A 13,896-nucleotide genomic window follows, 5' to 3' on the forward strand; every position below is an offset into this window, starting at 1 on the left:
GGTCATAAGTCAAGGTCAAATCAGTTTTTTTTTTTTTTTTTTTTTTTTTTTTTTTTTTAAATCGAATTTTGAACAATTTTGGTGTAAGGGTTGATGGAGAGGAAAAGGGTGAAGCAACTGGACTTTAACACCGTCAAAGATAAGAAAAGGTCAGAGAACAAGGTTAAAGGTTTAGCTATTTAAGGTCAAAGGGCAAACTTAAAGGTACAGCTATTTAACTCATATAGACCTGATCTAATTTGGATTAAATGTGCTTAAAAGGTTTACAGTTGGGCGAGGATTAGATTAACTATTTTCACCACAACAGGACAAAGGTGAAGGCCACAGGGTAAAATTAACTTCTTCTTTTTTTTATCCTAACTGAACCAGAGGTGTTGGATGAGTTGAGGATTAGATAAGGATAAGGTCATTCGAATTTGAGATCAATCTGTCACAGGTCAAGGTGAACTCAGGACAGGGTCAAATTTTCGGCCTTAAGTCCCTTCCACGTGTTCAGTGCGTAATTATCGTGTTCATCGCTACTCATCAGCTTCGATTTACGGTGACGAATCAGGCTATCAACAGGATATGAGAGGCGAGAAAGATGCTTAACCTCGTCTACATGAATATTTTCCATCACTCTATCATCATCCAAAACCACCGGTGCTCACTGGTCGCGTTGATGGGACTGAGCTCTCTGTGTGCTTCAATTTGTTATTAATATTGTTCCATCCCCTTCTGACTCTTCCCTTCCTTAAAAATCACTGCCACTCCAGGTCAATAGATAAACAGATATACAGACGGAGAGCAGGCACCTAGCTAGACCGATAGACTGGCAGACAGACAGGTAAATAAAGATAAATACATAGCTATAGGATTAATTTTCCAAGCTCCCTCAATCCAATTATGTTCATATAATCCCAAACCCGCTCAGCCAGATCTAATTCGATAATCTCTCTTCCATAACCCAGAAAAAACAGAGGAAAAAGCCGTCTGGTACACTTATTGCTTACCCCCTCCCCCCACTCGTTTCAGGATATTGGTAAAAGAAGAAAAGAAAATACTCATTACAGGAAAAAAATGATCAGTTATGGAGCGGCTCAGTATAATGGATAAAACACAATGAAAAAGGAAACATCATGAAAGTGAAAAATGGAAAATGGCCCAGTAACATGAGAAAAAAAAAAGACACAGAGATTTCAATATATAAAACAAATTATATGAAATTCGTAAACACTTCAATATAAGAATAATGAGAAACGAATGACAAAAGAGAAATAAAAATAAGGAAAATCATCAACCTCAGAAAAACAGAAACATCCTTCGGTGTAAAATAAAATGAAAAGACCCCAGTTAAAAAAAATCAGAGCAAAAACGTGGAAATAAAAAAAATATATGACAGACTAATTTCGGATTTATAACAGTGGCTACTCTTGATTAAAACGCCAGCTCTATAACAAAAGGTAAATTGGAGAGAGAGAGAGAGAGAGAGAGAGAGAGAGTTAAACAGATATACACCCTACACTTTATGGTCCCTATAAGTAGGTTCGATTTTCATGCTAATACTCGTACCTAATTACAGAAGCATGAGGAAAGGAAAGTACAAAAGGCTCTCCTCCACCCTCCAGACCCTCCGGCTTCCCTCGTGTAGGAAAAACGTCAAATTATACAATCATCTCTCAATTCTTTCTCCGTCCCCCGAAAAGCGGATGGTGTACGGCAAGAGATGGGATGTTTCAGTCGGCAGTCCACTGGGTTCACGTCCGGATGAGTTTGGGGTAAAAAAAAAAAAAAAAAATCTCGACTTCAGCCATGACCAGTTTCACCCCAGACCGACTTTACTCAGACCACCTTCACCCCAGACCGACTTTACTCAGACCACCTTCACCCCAGACCGACTTTACTCAGACCACCTTCACCCCAGACCGACTTTACTCAGACCACATTCACCCAAGACCAACTTTACTCAGTCACCTTCACCCAAGATCAACTTTACTCAGACCACCTTCACCCCAGACCGACTTTACTCAGACCACCTTCACCCCAGACCAACTTTACTCAGACCACCTTCACCCCAGATCAACTTTACTCAGACCACATTCACCCAAGACCGACTTTACTCAGGCCACCTTCACCCCAGACCAACTTAACTCAGACACCTTCACACCAGACCAACTTTACCCAGATCATCTTCACCCCAGACCAACTTTCCTCTGACCACCTTCACCCCAAACCGACTTCACTCAGACCATATTCACCACAGACCGACTTTACTCAGGCCGCCTTCACCCCAGACCAACTTTTCACAGATCATATTCACCCCAGACCAACATTACTCAGGCCACCTTCACCCAAGACCGACTTTACTCAGACCATATTCACCCTAGACCGACTTCACTTGGACTACCTTCACCCCAGACCAACATTACTCAGACCACCTTCACCTCAGACCGACTTTACTCAGACTACAGTACTTTCACCCCACACCAATTTTACTTGGACCACACAACCCGGACCGTTATCACACTGACAACATTCACAACAGACCTACTTTACTTAGATCACCACAAACCCAGACCAACTTTACTCAGACCGCATTCACTCTAGACCAGACTTTATTTAGACACAATTCTTTAGACGTAATTCTTTACTAGACCTGTTTGATTCCAAGACCGATGCATCATGACCAGTTTTACTCCCAGACTAGTTCATGAGCAGACCATTTTGATTCTCAGGCTAATATAATCTTCAGATCACCTTCACCGTCAGACCAGTTTCATCTCAAAAGAAGTTCCGTCCTCTGACCAGCTTCATCTCATTTCATCTTCACACCAGTATCTTCCCCTGACCAGTCCCAGCCCCAGACCAGTTCCAGACCCTGACCAGTTCCAGCTCCAGACCAGTTCCAGACCCAGACCAGTTACATCCCTAAACAAGTTTCATCTCCTGACCAATTTCATTACTATTGCTGTTTAATCTTCAGACAAGTTAAATCTCCAATTCACTTGCACCTCATACCAGTTTTACCCCCGGACTAGTTTCATTTCCATACGAACTTCATCCCCTGTTTCCTGTTTCGTTCCTGACCAGTATATCTTCAGACCAGTGTCAATCCCAGACCGAATTTTATCCCTGGACCGATCCCTCCTAACTAGGTTCATACCCAAACCATCTTCACTCGTTTCCAGTTTTATTTTTGACCTGTACCTCTCAAGACCAGTTTCAATCCAGGACCGAATTTAACGCCCCCCCCCTGGCGGTTGTGGGTCGGTCCGTGTTCCCCAGCGTTCCGTAAAATTACCTAACGAAGCGTTCCACCCGTACAGGACCGGGGAACCTTCTTTAAAACCATCTAATTCCTTTTATTTGGAGCTTTTATGTGGGTGAGGTGGGGAGAGAGAGAGAGAGAGAGAGACAGAGACAGAGAGAGAGAGACTATTATGCAAATGATGACAGATGGTGGAAACAGATGGACAGATTTACAAAGAAGGCACGTCCAAGCATCTCAAAATGGACGATGGTTAATATCTTGTCTTTCTTTGGCTTAAATTTTCAAGACTCTGAAATTCTTACCATGTTTCTTATGCATAAAGAAAACATGAGAGAAACACACAAGACACGACACAGACGAGGAGAAGAAACATGATAAGGAGTTTAAATCAGAGAACATCAGTAAATAGAAGAGTAGAGAGAATGAGAGGCATAAAAAAAGGAAAATAAGGGTAAGTTAGTAATACAATAAACTTGGAAAAAATGAGAGTAGGTAACCCCTTAAGTACCATATACGTCTTTTATTTAATTCTTGATACCTACGAAGGATTTCTCTCTCTCTCTCTCTCTCTCTCTCAACTAAGAATAATATATCTGATAAAGGGGACAAACAATTCTCTCTCTCTCTCTCTCTCTCTCTCTCTCTCTCTCTCTCTCTCTCTCTCTCTCTCTCTCTCTCTCTCTCAACTAAGAATAATATATCTGATAAAGGGGACAAACAATTCTCTCTCTCTCTCTCTCTCTCTCTCCCGCCATTCATTCTCGTCTCTTTCATCTTCCCTCCATTTCTTTTGCAAAAAATGTCCTCGCTGACTCTCCTGATCTTTCCAATCTTACGCAGACATATCTTTCATCTTTCCATTTCAACTTTCTGCTCCCTCAATCTTTCCCCTCACACATTTTCCTTCTTCCCTTTTCACTCTTGTCACTGATTTTTCTTTACTTCAATTTTCCTTGCCTTGTTTTTTTTTGTTTTTGTTTTTTTGAGAGCAGAGGTTTCGTTTCTTATTTTTCTTTTTAATAATTTGCTGAATTTGTTTTTCGTAGTCTTTTTTCTTACCCTCTTTCCACTCTTTCAATTACTTCTCCTTCCCTCTTTCCTCTTGTTTTTATTTTCATTTTATTCTGTCACTGATTTGTCTTTACTCAATTTTTTTTTTCATTTCTCCCCTGTCACATATTTACGGGTTTCTTTTAATATTTTCCCTATTATCTGTTTACTGGGTTATTTTCTTTTTCTTCATCCATTACAGCTTCTATCAATGTAAATGTCTGTTTACCATTGTCCTTTCTATTCATTTACTTTATATCTATTAACCTTTCCATTTTCATACATAAACTTACCTGAAAAGCTTTCCACATATTTACCTCTTCTTTTATACACATCCGTATTATTTACTTTCTATTTTTAACCCCTTCATCTCACTCCTTTTTTTGCGTATGTTTTTACCTGTTCACCTTCCACCTGTTGCTTACGTCTTCCAGCTTTCGAATTCTTTTAGTTTCCTCCGGTTTATTTATTGATTTTTTTTTCATTCCGTGGATTTTCAACGTATTTAACTTTTTTCTTACTATACTCCATCCTTTTTATTTTCTATTATCATTTTTCATCCATAAATTTCTGTCTTCTAATTTTCATCACATCCTTCACTATTTTTTTCCATCATTCGTTTCATTGTCCTTTTCTGCGTTTATCCTTTCTCTATAAAATTCTGTCTTACATAACATCTGCATTTCTTTTTCTTTATGCCCTACCATTTCATATTTTCACTCTTTTTAGTACTGTCCCTACTATTCCTACCCACCCCCCTTCTCTCTCTCTCTCTCTCTGTTTCTCTCTCTCTCCCCCAGTCCCCCTGACCCCTCCACGCAACATAGCAATTTTACGTGTGTTGCAGAGTTGCTCCCATAAAGCATCCAGACCCGCCAACCCGCACCAGATGTGGCATATCAGCCTTTGTTTGTGTTGGTGGATGTGGCATATCATCTTTATTTATTTTTTGTGCTCGTGGAGGTGGCACAGCTTTTTGTTTACGGATGTATTTTGTTTTTGTGGAGGTGGCATGTTGTCTTTTGCTTGTGGGGGGGGTTCGGTGGTGTGTGTGTGTGTGTGTGTGTGTGTGTGTGTGTGTGTGTGTGTGTGTGTGTGTGTGTGTGTGTGTTCTCAGAAATGGCATTACCATATCTTTATCGAATTTCTGCCTTATGAAATGTGACAATGTATTAATTTTTTATCATCACCATCTCAATCTTATTTCCACATAGAAAGATGGATCTCGGTGACAAAACCTGACTCTCTTGAGTGAAGCTTTTATGCTGTACAATAACTTCCCTTCTGGTGAAACTGGTATAAGTGGCCTGATACTCTTTTACGTGAAACTGATAAGGGCTATATTGCGATAGGCCCAGGGTACATGTCTAAAGAACGAACATTTGGCTTCTAATTCTACAATCCTCTATATTTAGAAGCACGAGTTGGTCTCCTCATCTAGGATCATGCTGTTAGTAAGGACGAATAGTACACCTCACCCAGTTCCTTTATCCCTTGTGTTTGTACGAGCAGACTAGCTTACCTATACCAATTATTATTTTATTAAGTAGGAGTGATGTCTCATCCACTTACACTATCCTTTATGTTAGTAGGTACGAAGTCTGCCTCACCAATAGTCTGCCTTCTCCATTATCCTTTATGTTACTATGTAGGAACAGTTTGCCTCATCCAATTCCACAGTCCTTTATGTTGGTAGGTCCATCATGGCGTGTGTCTCTGCTGACGGAGGAAAGTTGCCCCTTTGGTGTTTAGTGTGCCGCATCGCTTGTGTGAAACTACTCTCAGTCCGGATAACTTTTGCTCTGATAGACTCGGATAAAGTTGAGTTTTGCATACACGGCCGGCAGACAGGAGTGCAGCTGCTGAAGTGATAAGAGAAGGGAAAGAGAAAGTGAAAATTATTCCTCTGATCAAGCATAGGATTTTTTTCTTTTTATTGGGAGGGGGAATTACCTCTTTATTTTATTCCAAACGCCAGATGATCAATACGGCTAAGACAGACTTTTCGAACTGGATGGAATATAATAACCTACATTAACCCCTTCACTGCTAGACGCCATTCCTAAGCTAATAAATAACCAGTAAATCAATAAATCGTCTGGTAGTAGCATGATAAATACAATAGAACATCAACGTATCAATGAGGTCAATCTTTTATGTCTGTTGTTTAATAATATCGGCCGAGTACACAGAATATAAATAAGGGAATATTAACGTGCCTAAACAGAACGGAACTGAGAGAGCAGAGTGCTAAGATGTTTTTTAACTATCGGCAGTAGGCATAAATAGCAGTGGCGAATATTAACGCACTCTTTGCCGAAAGAAAGTAGTAAGGAAGATGTTCGTATATTTTTGTGTATGGGAAGTGTGCACTGAAAAAGAGAGGGGGGGTGGAAAATATCAACGTGTCCAGTGGGGGAAAAAAAAAAAAAAAAAAAAAAAAAAAAAATGGAAAGGAACATGTGCTAATATGGTTTTATAATATCTCCAAGGTGGATTAAAAACAAAGGGAATATTGACGTTCCCTATACATAATTAAACTAGCAGGGCGGAGGGGTTAGTGTGTTTTTTAATACCTTAAGTGTACACTGAAAAAAAAAGTAGGGAATATTACCGTGCCCTATGGTGAAAGAAACTGATTAAAGAATAGGCGGTAGAGAATTTCCTTTGCCAAGAGAGTACAAACCACAGGGAATACAGACGAGGCACGCTGAGAGGCGGCACAAACTCTCTTCAGTCTAGTTACTGAGTAAACGCCCAACTACCAAACTCGTTATCAAATTCTCTTATTGTGTCGAGTGATGGAGTTGTCGGGGTATTATCTGATAGAATTAGAGTTTCCTACCCTGTCTCGCCACTTCACAAGGCATACTCATGTCTTTTGTTCTTGTTTCCAGGAGTGTTGTCAGGGTATTACGTGACGGAATTTCCTACCCTTCCTCGCCTGTTCCAAACCCATACTTAGGCTTTTTGTTTTTACTTGACTGAGTGTTGTAGGAATATTACCTGACTGAGCTTCCTATCCCTGTCACGCCAGTTCATAACGCATACTCAAGTCTTCTGCTTTTGCTTGCATAAATAATACTGGACTATCATCTTCAGAATTTCTTACCTTGTTTCCCAATGCATACTCGACGTCAACTCGCATCTTTTATTTTTGCTGTAGGAGCGATGTTGGATTATCTCAATTTCCTTCCTTATTTTACCTATTCCCAACGCATACTCACGTCTTTTGTTCTTGCTTTCAGGAGCGTTGCGTCGCCGAGGACACCGGGCCTTCGAGTCAAGCGTTGAATGATGGCCGCCGTGCTGTGGGGGGCAGCCGGGGGGGAGTGAGGAAGTGGGGAGAAGGAGTCCCCCCCTTAATGTCCTCCGCCAGGCTAAACAAAAACACCATCCTCCCGCTGTTGTTTGGGGGGATTATCTTAACAACGCCGTGATCATGGGGAGCGACACCACCCCACTGCTACCCTGTCATCCCTCCACTGACGACTTACACCAGGCAGGTCGTCTCCAAGATGGCCAGGGTGACGGTCTCGAGCCGTCACGCCCGTCACTCAGGGGGAGGAAGCTGCACAAGAGGTACTTCACTGATCATGCTCAAAGGAGAAGAAAGCTCTTCGGGAAGTTTGATCTTTCTTCAGTGTTCACTCCTCGTGACCCATCAGTCACTCCTGACATGACCGAGGAAGCAATAAAACAAGACACATTTTCTTTCACCTTTCCTTGGGTCCACGCCAAGGCTGCCGGAGATAACAACATTCCAGACATCACCAACACACCATATGAGAAACAAAGTCTCCAGATCAAGAGCTGGGAGACGCTGCCGACCCTCCTGCCCAAACTCAGCCAGGATCGGAAAAGAATAAGGCGGGTGTCAGAAGGGTGCAGATATGAAACAGCTCCAAGTGACACCCAGCCACTGAACCCACCTGAGCCCAGCCCTCGAAGGCCATCTCGGTCAAGCACCTCAACTCCTACATGGCCTTCAGTGGTCCATGGGCTGCACTCGGTGTCGCTACTGCTCTTGGTGACGCTGCTCAGCCCCGTTGGCGCCTTCTGTCCCCGTGGGTGTAAGTGCGATGACATGCTGCTGCGGTCTGAGTGTGTTAGCGCAGACCTGGATGTGATTCCGATTCTGTTAAACCCTGGTATTCTCGAACTCAATCTGAGCCACAACCGAATTAAGACCATTCTTGAGGGCTTCACTTTCTATCATGAGCTGGAGTACCTGGATCTCTCTCATAATGAGGTGGTGTCATTGGGATCCCAAAACTTTGACGGACAGCGATCACTCCACACACTTGTCATCAATAATAACAAAGTGTCACGAATACTCAGCAGGGCATTTTTAGGCCTGTCCAAGCTCACTTCCCTTGACCTTAGTGACAACTACATAGAAACCATTGAAAATAATGCATTTGGATCCCTTGGGAAACTTACAGTGCTCGATCTCTCAAACAACAGAATAAAAAACCTGACTCTTAACACTTTCATGAAGCTTCGGGGACTAAAGGTGTTGAACCTGTGCAAGAATGAGCTGAAGCATATATCTAGTGCAATACTTGAGCCACTGAGGGAGCTTGAAGAGCTTTATTTGTGTTCGAATCAAATTTCTGTGATTCAGGACTTTGCATTTAAGAGTCTGAAGGCTCTGGAGAAGCTTGGACTAAGCAATAACAAAGTATATCGTATCCATGAGAAGGCTTTTAGTGGACTGGACTCACTCAAAGCTCTGATGTTAAAAGACAATGCCTTCACCGAAGTCCCCAGCCATGTCCTGCCCTCAGTGAAGAGGTTGGAGGAATTGGACCTGAGCATCAACCCACTCACCACGCTACCCCTAGGGCCATTCATACATGTGGCTAAACTCAAAAGCCTTTACATATCACGCTGTGAGAACCTCACTTCCATCGACAGCGGAGCCTTCATGAGCTTGAACCACCTCAGCTCTCTCGTGCTCAGTTTCAACCCACAACTCACTTCCCTTCACGAGGATGTCTTCAAGCCACTCACTAGTCTGAGGCACCTGGTACTGAGGGGGAATGGCCTCAGAACATTTGACCATTCTCTTGTCAGCACTACCAACCTCCAATCATTAGATCTCCGAGACAACAGCCTTGAATGCAACTGCTCTCTGAAATGGTTGCAGGAAGCCAGTCACAACAACACCATCTTGCTTAAAATTGAAGAGATCTCGTGTGCAGGCCCTGAGGGACTGACTGGGAAGAGCCTCTCACAGCTGTCAGAATATGACCTGGCATGTTACAACTATGTGGTAGTGGTGGCTTCTGTTGCTGCTGCCTCCATGGCACTTACACTTCTCCTGGTGACATTTGGGGTACTGTACTACAAAAATTGCCGGAAAATGAAGGCCATGGTCCACGACAACTGGCCAGAGAAGATCGTGGCCACATGGAAAGACCCAGAGTACCAGAAACAAGTGGAGGATGAGGAATACACCTTCCACTCCCTGCGTGGTGTCCAGCACATTCCCGTAACCGTTATATGACAGGAGCTCGGTGGGGACCAGCCACCCCCAGCTGGTCTCCACGAGGAGTTTGCTCAAAGAACCAAAGTCCTCAAGTCGTCCACCTCAGTTGATGAGGGCACGAAGGTCCGACCCTCTCGCCGCCCTGGAAGTGGACGCTCGCTCAAGACAGATTACCACTCCTCACTCAAGTCCCCAACCACAGCTGTCCAGGATGGCTACTTTGGGGTCCTCCCACTGGAGAATGGTGTGAACTGTGTACCCGGCAGTCACAGCAGCAGCAGTAGTGGCAGCAGCAGCAAGAGCAGGAATGGTGTGTCCAAAATTTCTCACTATCTGCCACCTTCCCCGCCACCAGGAGCTGCACCAGTGCCCCAAAGACACAACAACCCAATTTATGCTGAGCCCCACGTCAAGCCTCGGTTGGGGAATGGTGAGAGCGCCAACAAGGCGTCGAAAGATTCTGGGTACTACTCCTGCGAGTTTCTGGACCAAAATTCGCTGACAGGATCCATGAAGGAGGCCAACAACAAGAGCCGGGTGAGCTCATTCCAGTCCAGCAGAAGTCTGGGACGCCACCTGCCCCCCAGTGACTCAGGGGTGTTCACGCTCACCCACACCTACACCCGCCCTGCACAATGCCCCTTCAGCAGTCACCAGGACGGCATCTACGACAACATAATCTGATGGTGGAGTAAAGCTGAAAGGTTGCTCATGTGCTCAGCCGCTCAGATAGGCGGATTGTGAATTGGTGTGGCCAGTGCTCAGCCGCTCGGATAGGCGGCATATGAAGTGGTGTGGCCCAGTGCTCAGGCCTACAGTGGCCCAGTGAACACTTACACAACTGACAAGGATAGCACTCCCACACTCAGCATTATTACCATTATATACTACGGAGTTCTTTACCCTCATTTTGGATAGAATATAGTTACTGTTACAAGCCATTTGTTTCTCTCGTGCATGATAATGTAAAAAAAAAAATAATATTTATTAATAAAACGACCTCCATCACGTCCCAGTTCCTCTTTGCTCATCGACCCGGAGGTAAACACAGGCACCGACACCCTTTTGTAAATCATAATATTTTACGGTAATGACGCGGCAGGCGAGACCACCCCCTCCCTCTTCACGTATCTCCTTTTTCCATCTATCCCCTACCCTCCCCCCTCCACTAATCCCATCCCATCCCTCTCCATTCACCTCCCTCCCGCCCTCTCCACTTACTTCCTCTTCCTCTCCACTTACCCCCCAGACTGCCTCTCCACCTACCTCCCAAACTCCCTCTCCCTCTCCACCTACCTCCCAAACTCCCTCTCCACCTACCTCCCAAACTCCCGCTCCACCTACCTCCCCCATTCCCTCTCCACCTACCCACTACCCTCCCTCTTCACCTTACCGCTCCCGGGCATCACCTGCCCCTCCCGCAGTACGTCTTAACCAACTTCCATTCCTGTGCCTCTCCACCTATCCCCTCACCTCTCTCCCTCTCCACCTACCCCCTCATCTCTCTCCCTCTCCATCTACCCTCGTCTTCTCTCGCCACCTAACATTCCCTCTCCCTCCACCTACCTTTCTCCGTCTCCACCTCACCACCTCCCTCCACTTACTCCACACACTAACCATATGCTGATCAACCTACTCTCCTTCCAACCCCTCTTTTCATCCCCGTTTGTCTTTCATTCTCCTTATTCTCTTCCTTCTTTGCCTTTCTTTTCCTCCTCTTCCTTTTCCCCATACCTTTTTCCACCTACTCTCCCACTCTTCACATGCTGATCTACTTCTCTTCAGCTTTCTCAGCATCTTTGTCTCTTCTATACTTTCTTCATATTTTCTTCTGCCTTGTCCTCCTCTCCCTAGATTTCCCTTGCCATCTTCCATGCTTTCCCCTGTGTCCCTCTTCAGTCTCCTCCCTAATCCTTCCCTTCCAGTCCCTCCTCTGTTTTCCCCTTCCACCGTTTCCCTAATCCTCAATTTCTTTCCCTTTCCCCGCCTCTCTTCTTTCCCTTTCCTAACTTACCTCATTTCTTCCCACTTCTCCCCCTCTCCAGCTCTTCCTATCCCCCCACTTTTCCTCCACAGCCGTTCCCTTCCCTCAACAGTTCTTCTTCACCTTCTCTCCAAAGTCCCTCTTTTCCCTCCGCAGCTGTTTTCCTACTCTTCCTCCACGGCCCTCGCTTCCCTTGCCCAGCTCTCCATTTCCCTCCACTTTTCTTTCACAATCCCTCCTTTCCCTCCAGTCTCGCGGCCGCATAAGATTTGTATCACCATGTACAGATTTACTCCTAACCCTTTTTACTTCAATGGCGTCTGTTTTTATCATTCTCGCTTCCTCTAGACGATTTCATTCAGCTTAAGAACGACCTCGTTTTGTGGGGGTTTGATAATTACCTTTAACCCCTCCATTACCAGAAGTGTCTCCCTCAGGCTGAATAAAATCGAGTGTGATGCAAAGAAAAGTAATATAAAAAAGGCGCAATTGTACTAAAAAGGGGTCTGAAAACAATAGTAACTCAATCACAAAGAACGCACATTTTTTTACATCCACCTTTTTTTATAAATATATTCTTCTCTAGGTCTAAGGCTCCTCCACTCTGCACCTCCTCTGTCTAAAATCAAAACACACACAGACACATACACATATATACGTACAGGGTGTCCAGTGGGAAGTGTGTCAGATATCAGGAAGTTATTCTTGGGTGTTTCTGAGTCACAAATGCAGGATCAGTACTACTCCAATTCTCAACCTTAATGGAGCTACAGTTACTGATGACCTTATGGAAAACAATGGTATCCTTAATAATTCACTCATAAGGTCATCCGTTGAAGCTGCTCCGAGGAGGTTGAGTATTGGACCTTATGGACAGAACTGGTCTTCCCTTGTAACTTATTCTTAACGTTAACAGGAACTGTAGCTCCATTTTGGCTGAATATGGCAAAAATAGTCTCCTCTATAATTCATCCATCAGGTTATCATTAACTGGTAGATAATCTGGCCCAATTTGATATAGTATTTGCCACTTAAAAGGATCTTCTTCAAAAACGATCCCTCTCATCATTCACCCACTGAGGCAACAGTATCAGTAACTCGAGTGATCTAGCAAAATTGTTCTCCTTCATAATTCACTCATTATAGTCTTCGGAATTTGTAGCCTCATAAATTTTGTGGACTGGACCTCTGCTGACAACCCATCTAGTATTCAGAATCAACCCAAAAATAACTCCACATTTTTTTTTTGTCACACTTCTTAACTGACCAATCTGTATACTCGAGTGAGGTCCTGCCTTCATGTGTACTTACAAAAAACGAAAAGGGTTTATGAAGAAAACGTTCCCAATAAATAAGAGACACTTTTGTATGCTCTAAACGTTTTTTCTCCCCCCTCGTCCCCACCCCACCCACCAAATTTTCCCCCCCAAACCTCCAAACATTGATTAAAATTATAATTATTGCTTGACTTGTAGTTTTATTACATTCACTGTAGATGTTAGGTATATAATATTAAAACTGTTTGAGTCAAGGTGTATGCAAATCCCTAATACTGCATGATCATTTATGGAACACCTTGCTATGTGTGAGCAGTCTTATATTCCACACTACACAGCGCTGCCACAATACCGACACAAAATACAACTCAAAAACAATCCACTTTGCCCAAACTATAGTGCAACTCCCCATGCCGCATATTCACCTCAAGCATCACACTATCAAAACACAGACAACCCTTCACCATAACCTCAACAAAAGATCTTCGGGAGCGTCCAGTTGAAGCACCACGTTTCCTTGGGTCTCCATTGGGTACACAACGACCTGAGTCTAGAGTATATTAAAAAAGGATGTACAACGATCAGACATTTCTTTATCGTCACATACTTCTTAAATTATCGTCGAAAAAAAGGATACTGCTCACACCTTCGCGCTCTCAGTTTTAATGATATGGTTGTTACTGCAGGTGGCGATCAAAGGGCGCCAGGCTGTCAGTGCTCCTGCTGGGTCGATTAATGATTTTTCTGATGAAGGTAATGACAGTATTGGTATGAAAGTGATTGGAAGGTTAACGAAGCGTATCGGTAATCTCAATGATCTTATTACTCCTATCACTACTGC

At 43.8% G+C, this 13,896-nt stretch overlaps 1 protein-coding gene across 1 annotated transcript in view; it reads left to right on the forward strand.

Annotated features, from left to right (window-relative positions):
- LOC145398916 (uncharacterized) overlaps positions 1 to 9,928 on the forward strand; it is a 121,155-nt gene extending 111,227 nt beyond the window's left edge. The window contains exon 2 of the mRNA XM_080271645.1: positions 7,549 to 9,928. Coding sequence (XP_080127771.1) covers positions 7,743 to 9,812 — 2,070 coding nt within the window. The 5' untranslated portion in view covers positions 7,549 to 7,742 and the 3' untranslated portion in view covers positions 9,813 to 9,928. The remainder of the gene's footprint in view (positions 1 to 7,548) is intronic.
- The last annotated feature ends 3,968 nt before the right edge of the window (positions 9,929 to 13,896 follow it).

The sequence above is a fragment of the Coenobita brevimanus genome, chromosome 47, assembly GCF_032717465.1.
Source record: "Coenobita brevimanus isolate Jiangsu-jjx chromosome 47, ASM3271746v2, whole genome shotgun sequence".
Lineage (NCBI taxonomy): Eukaryota > Metazoa > Arthropoda > Malacostraca > Decapoda > Coenobitidae > Coenobita > Coenobita brevimanus.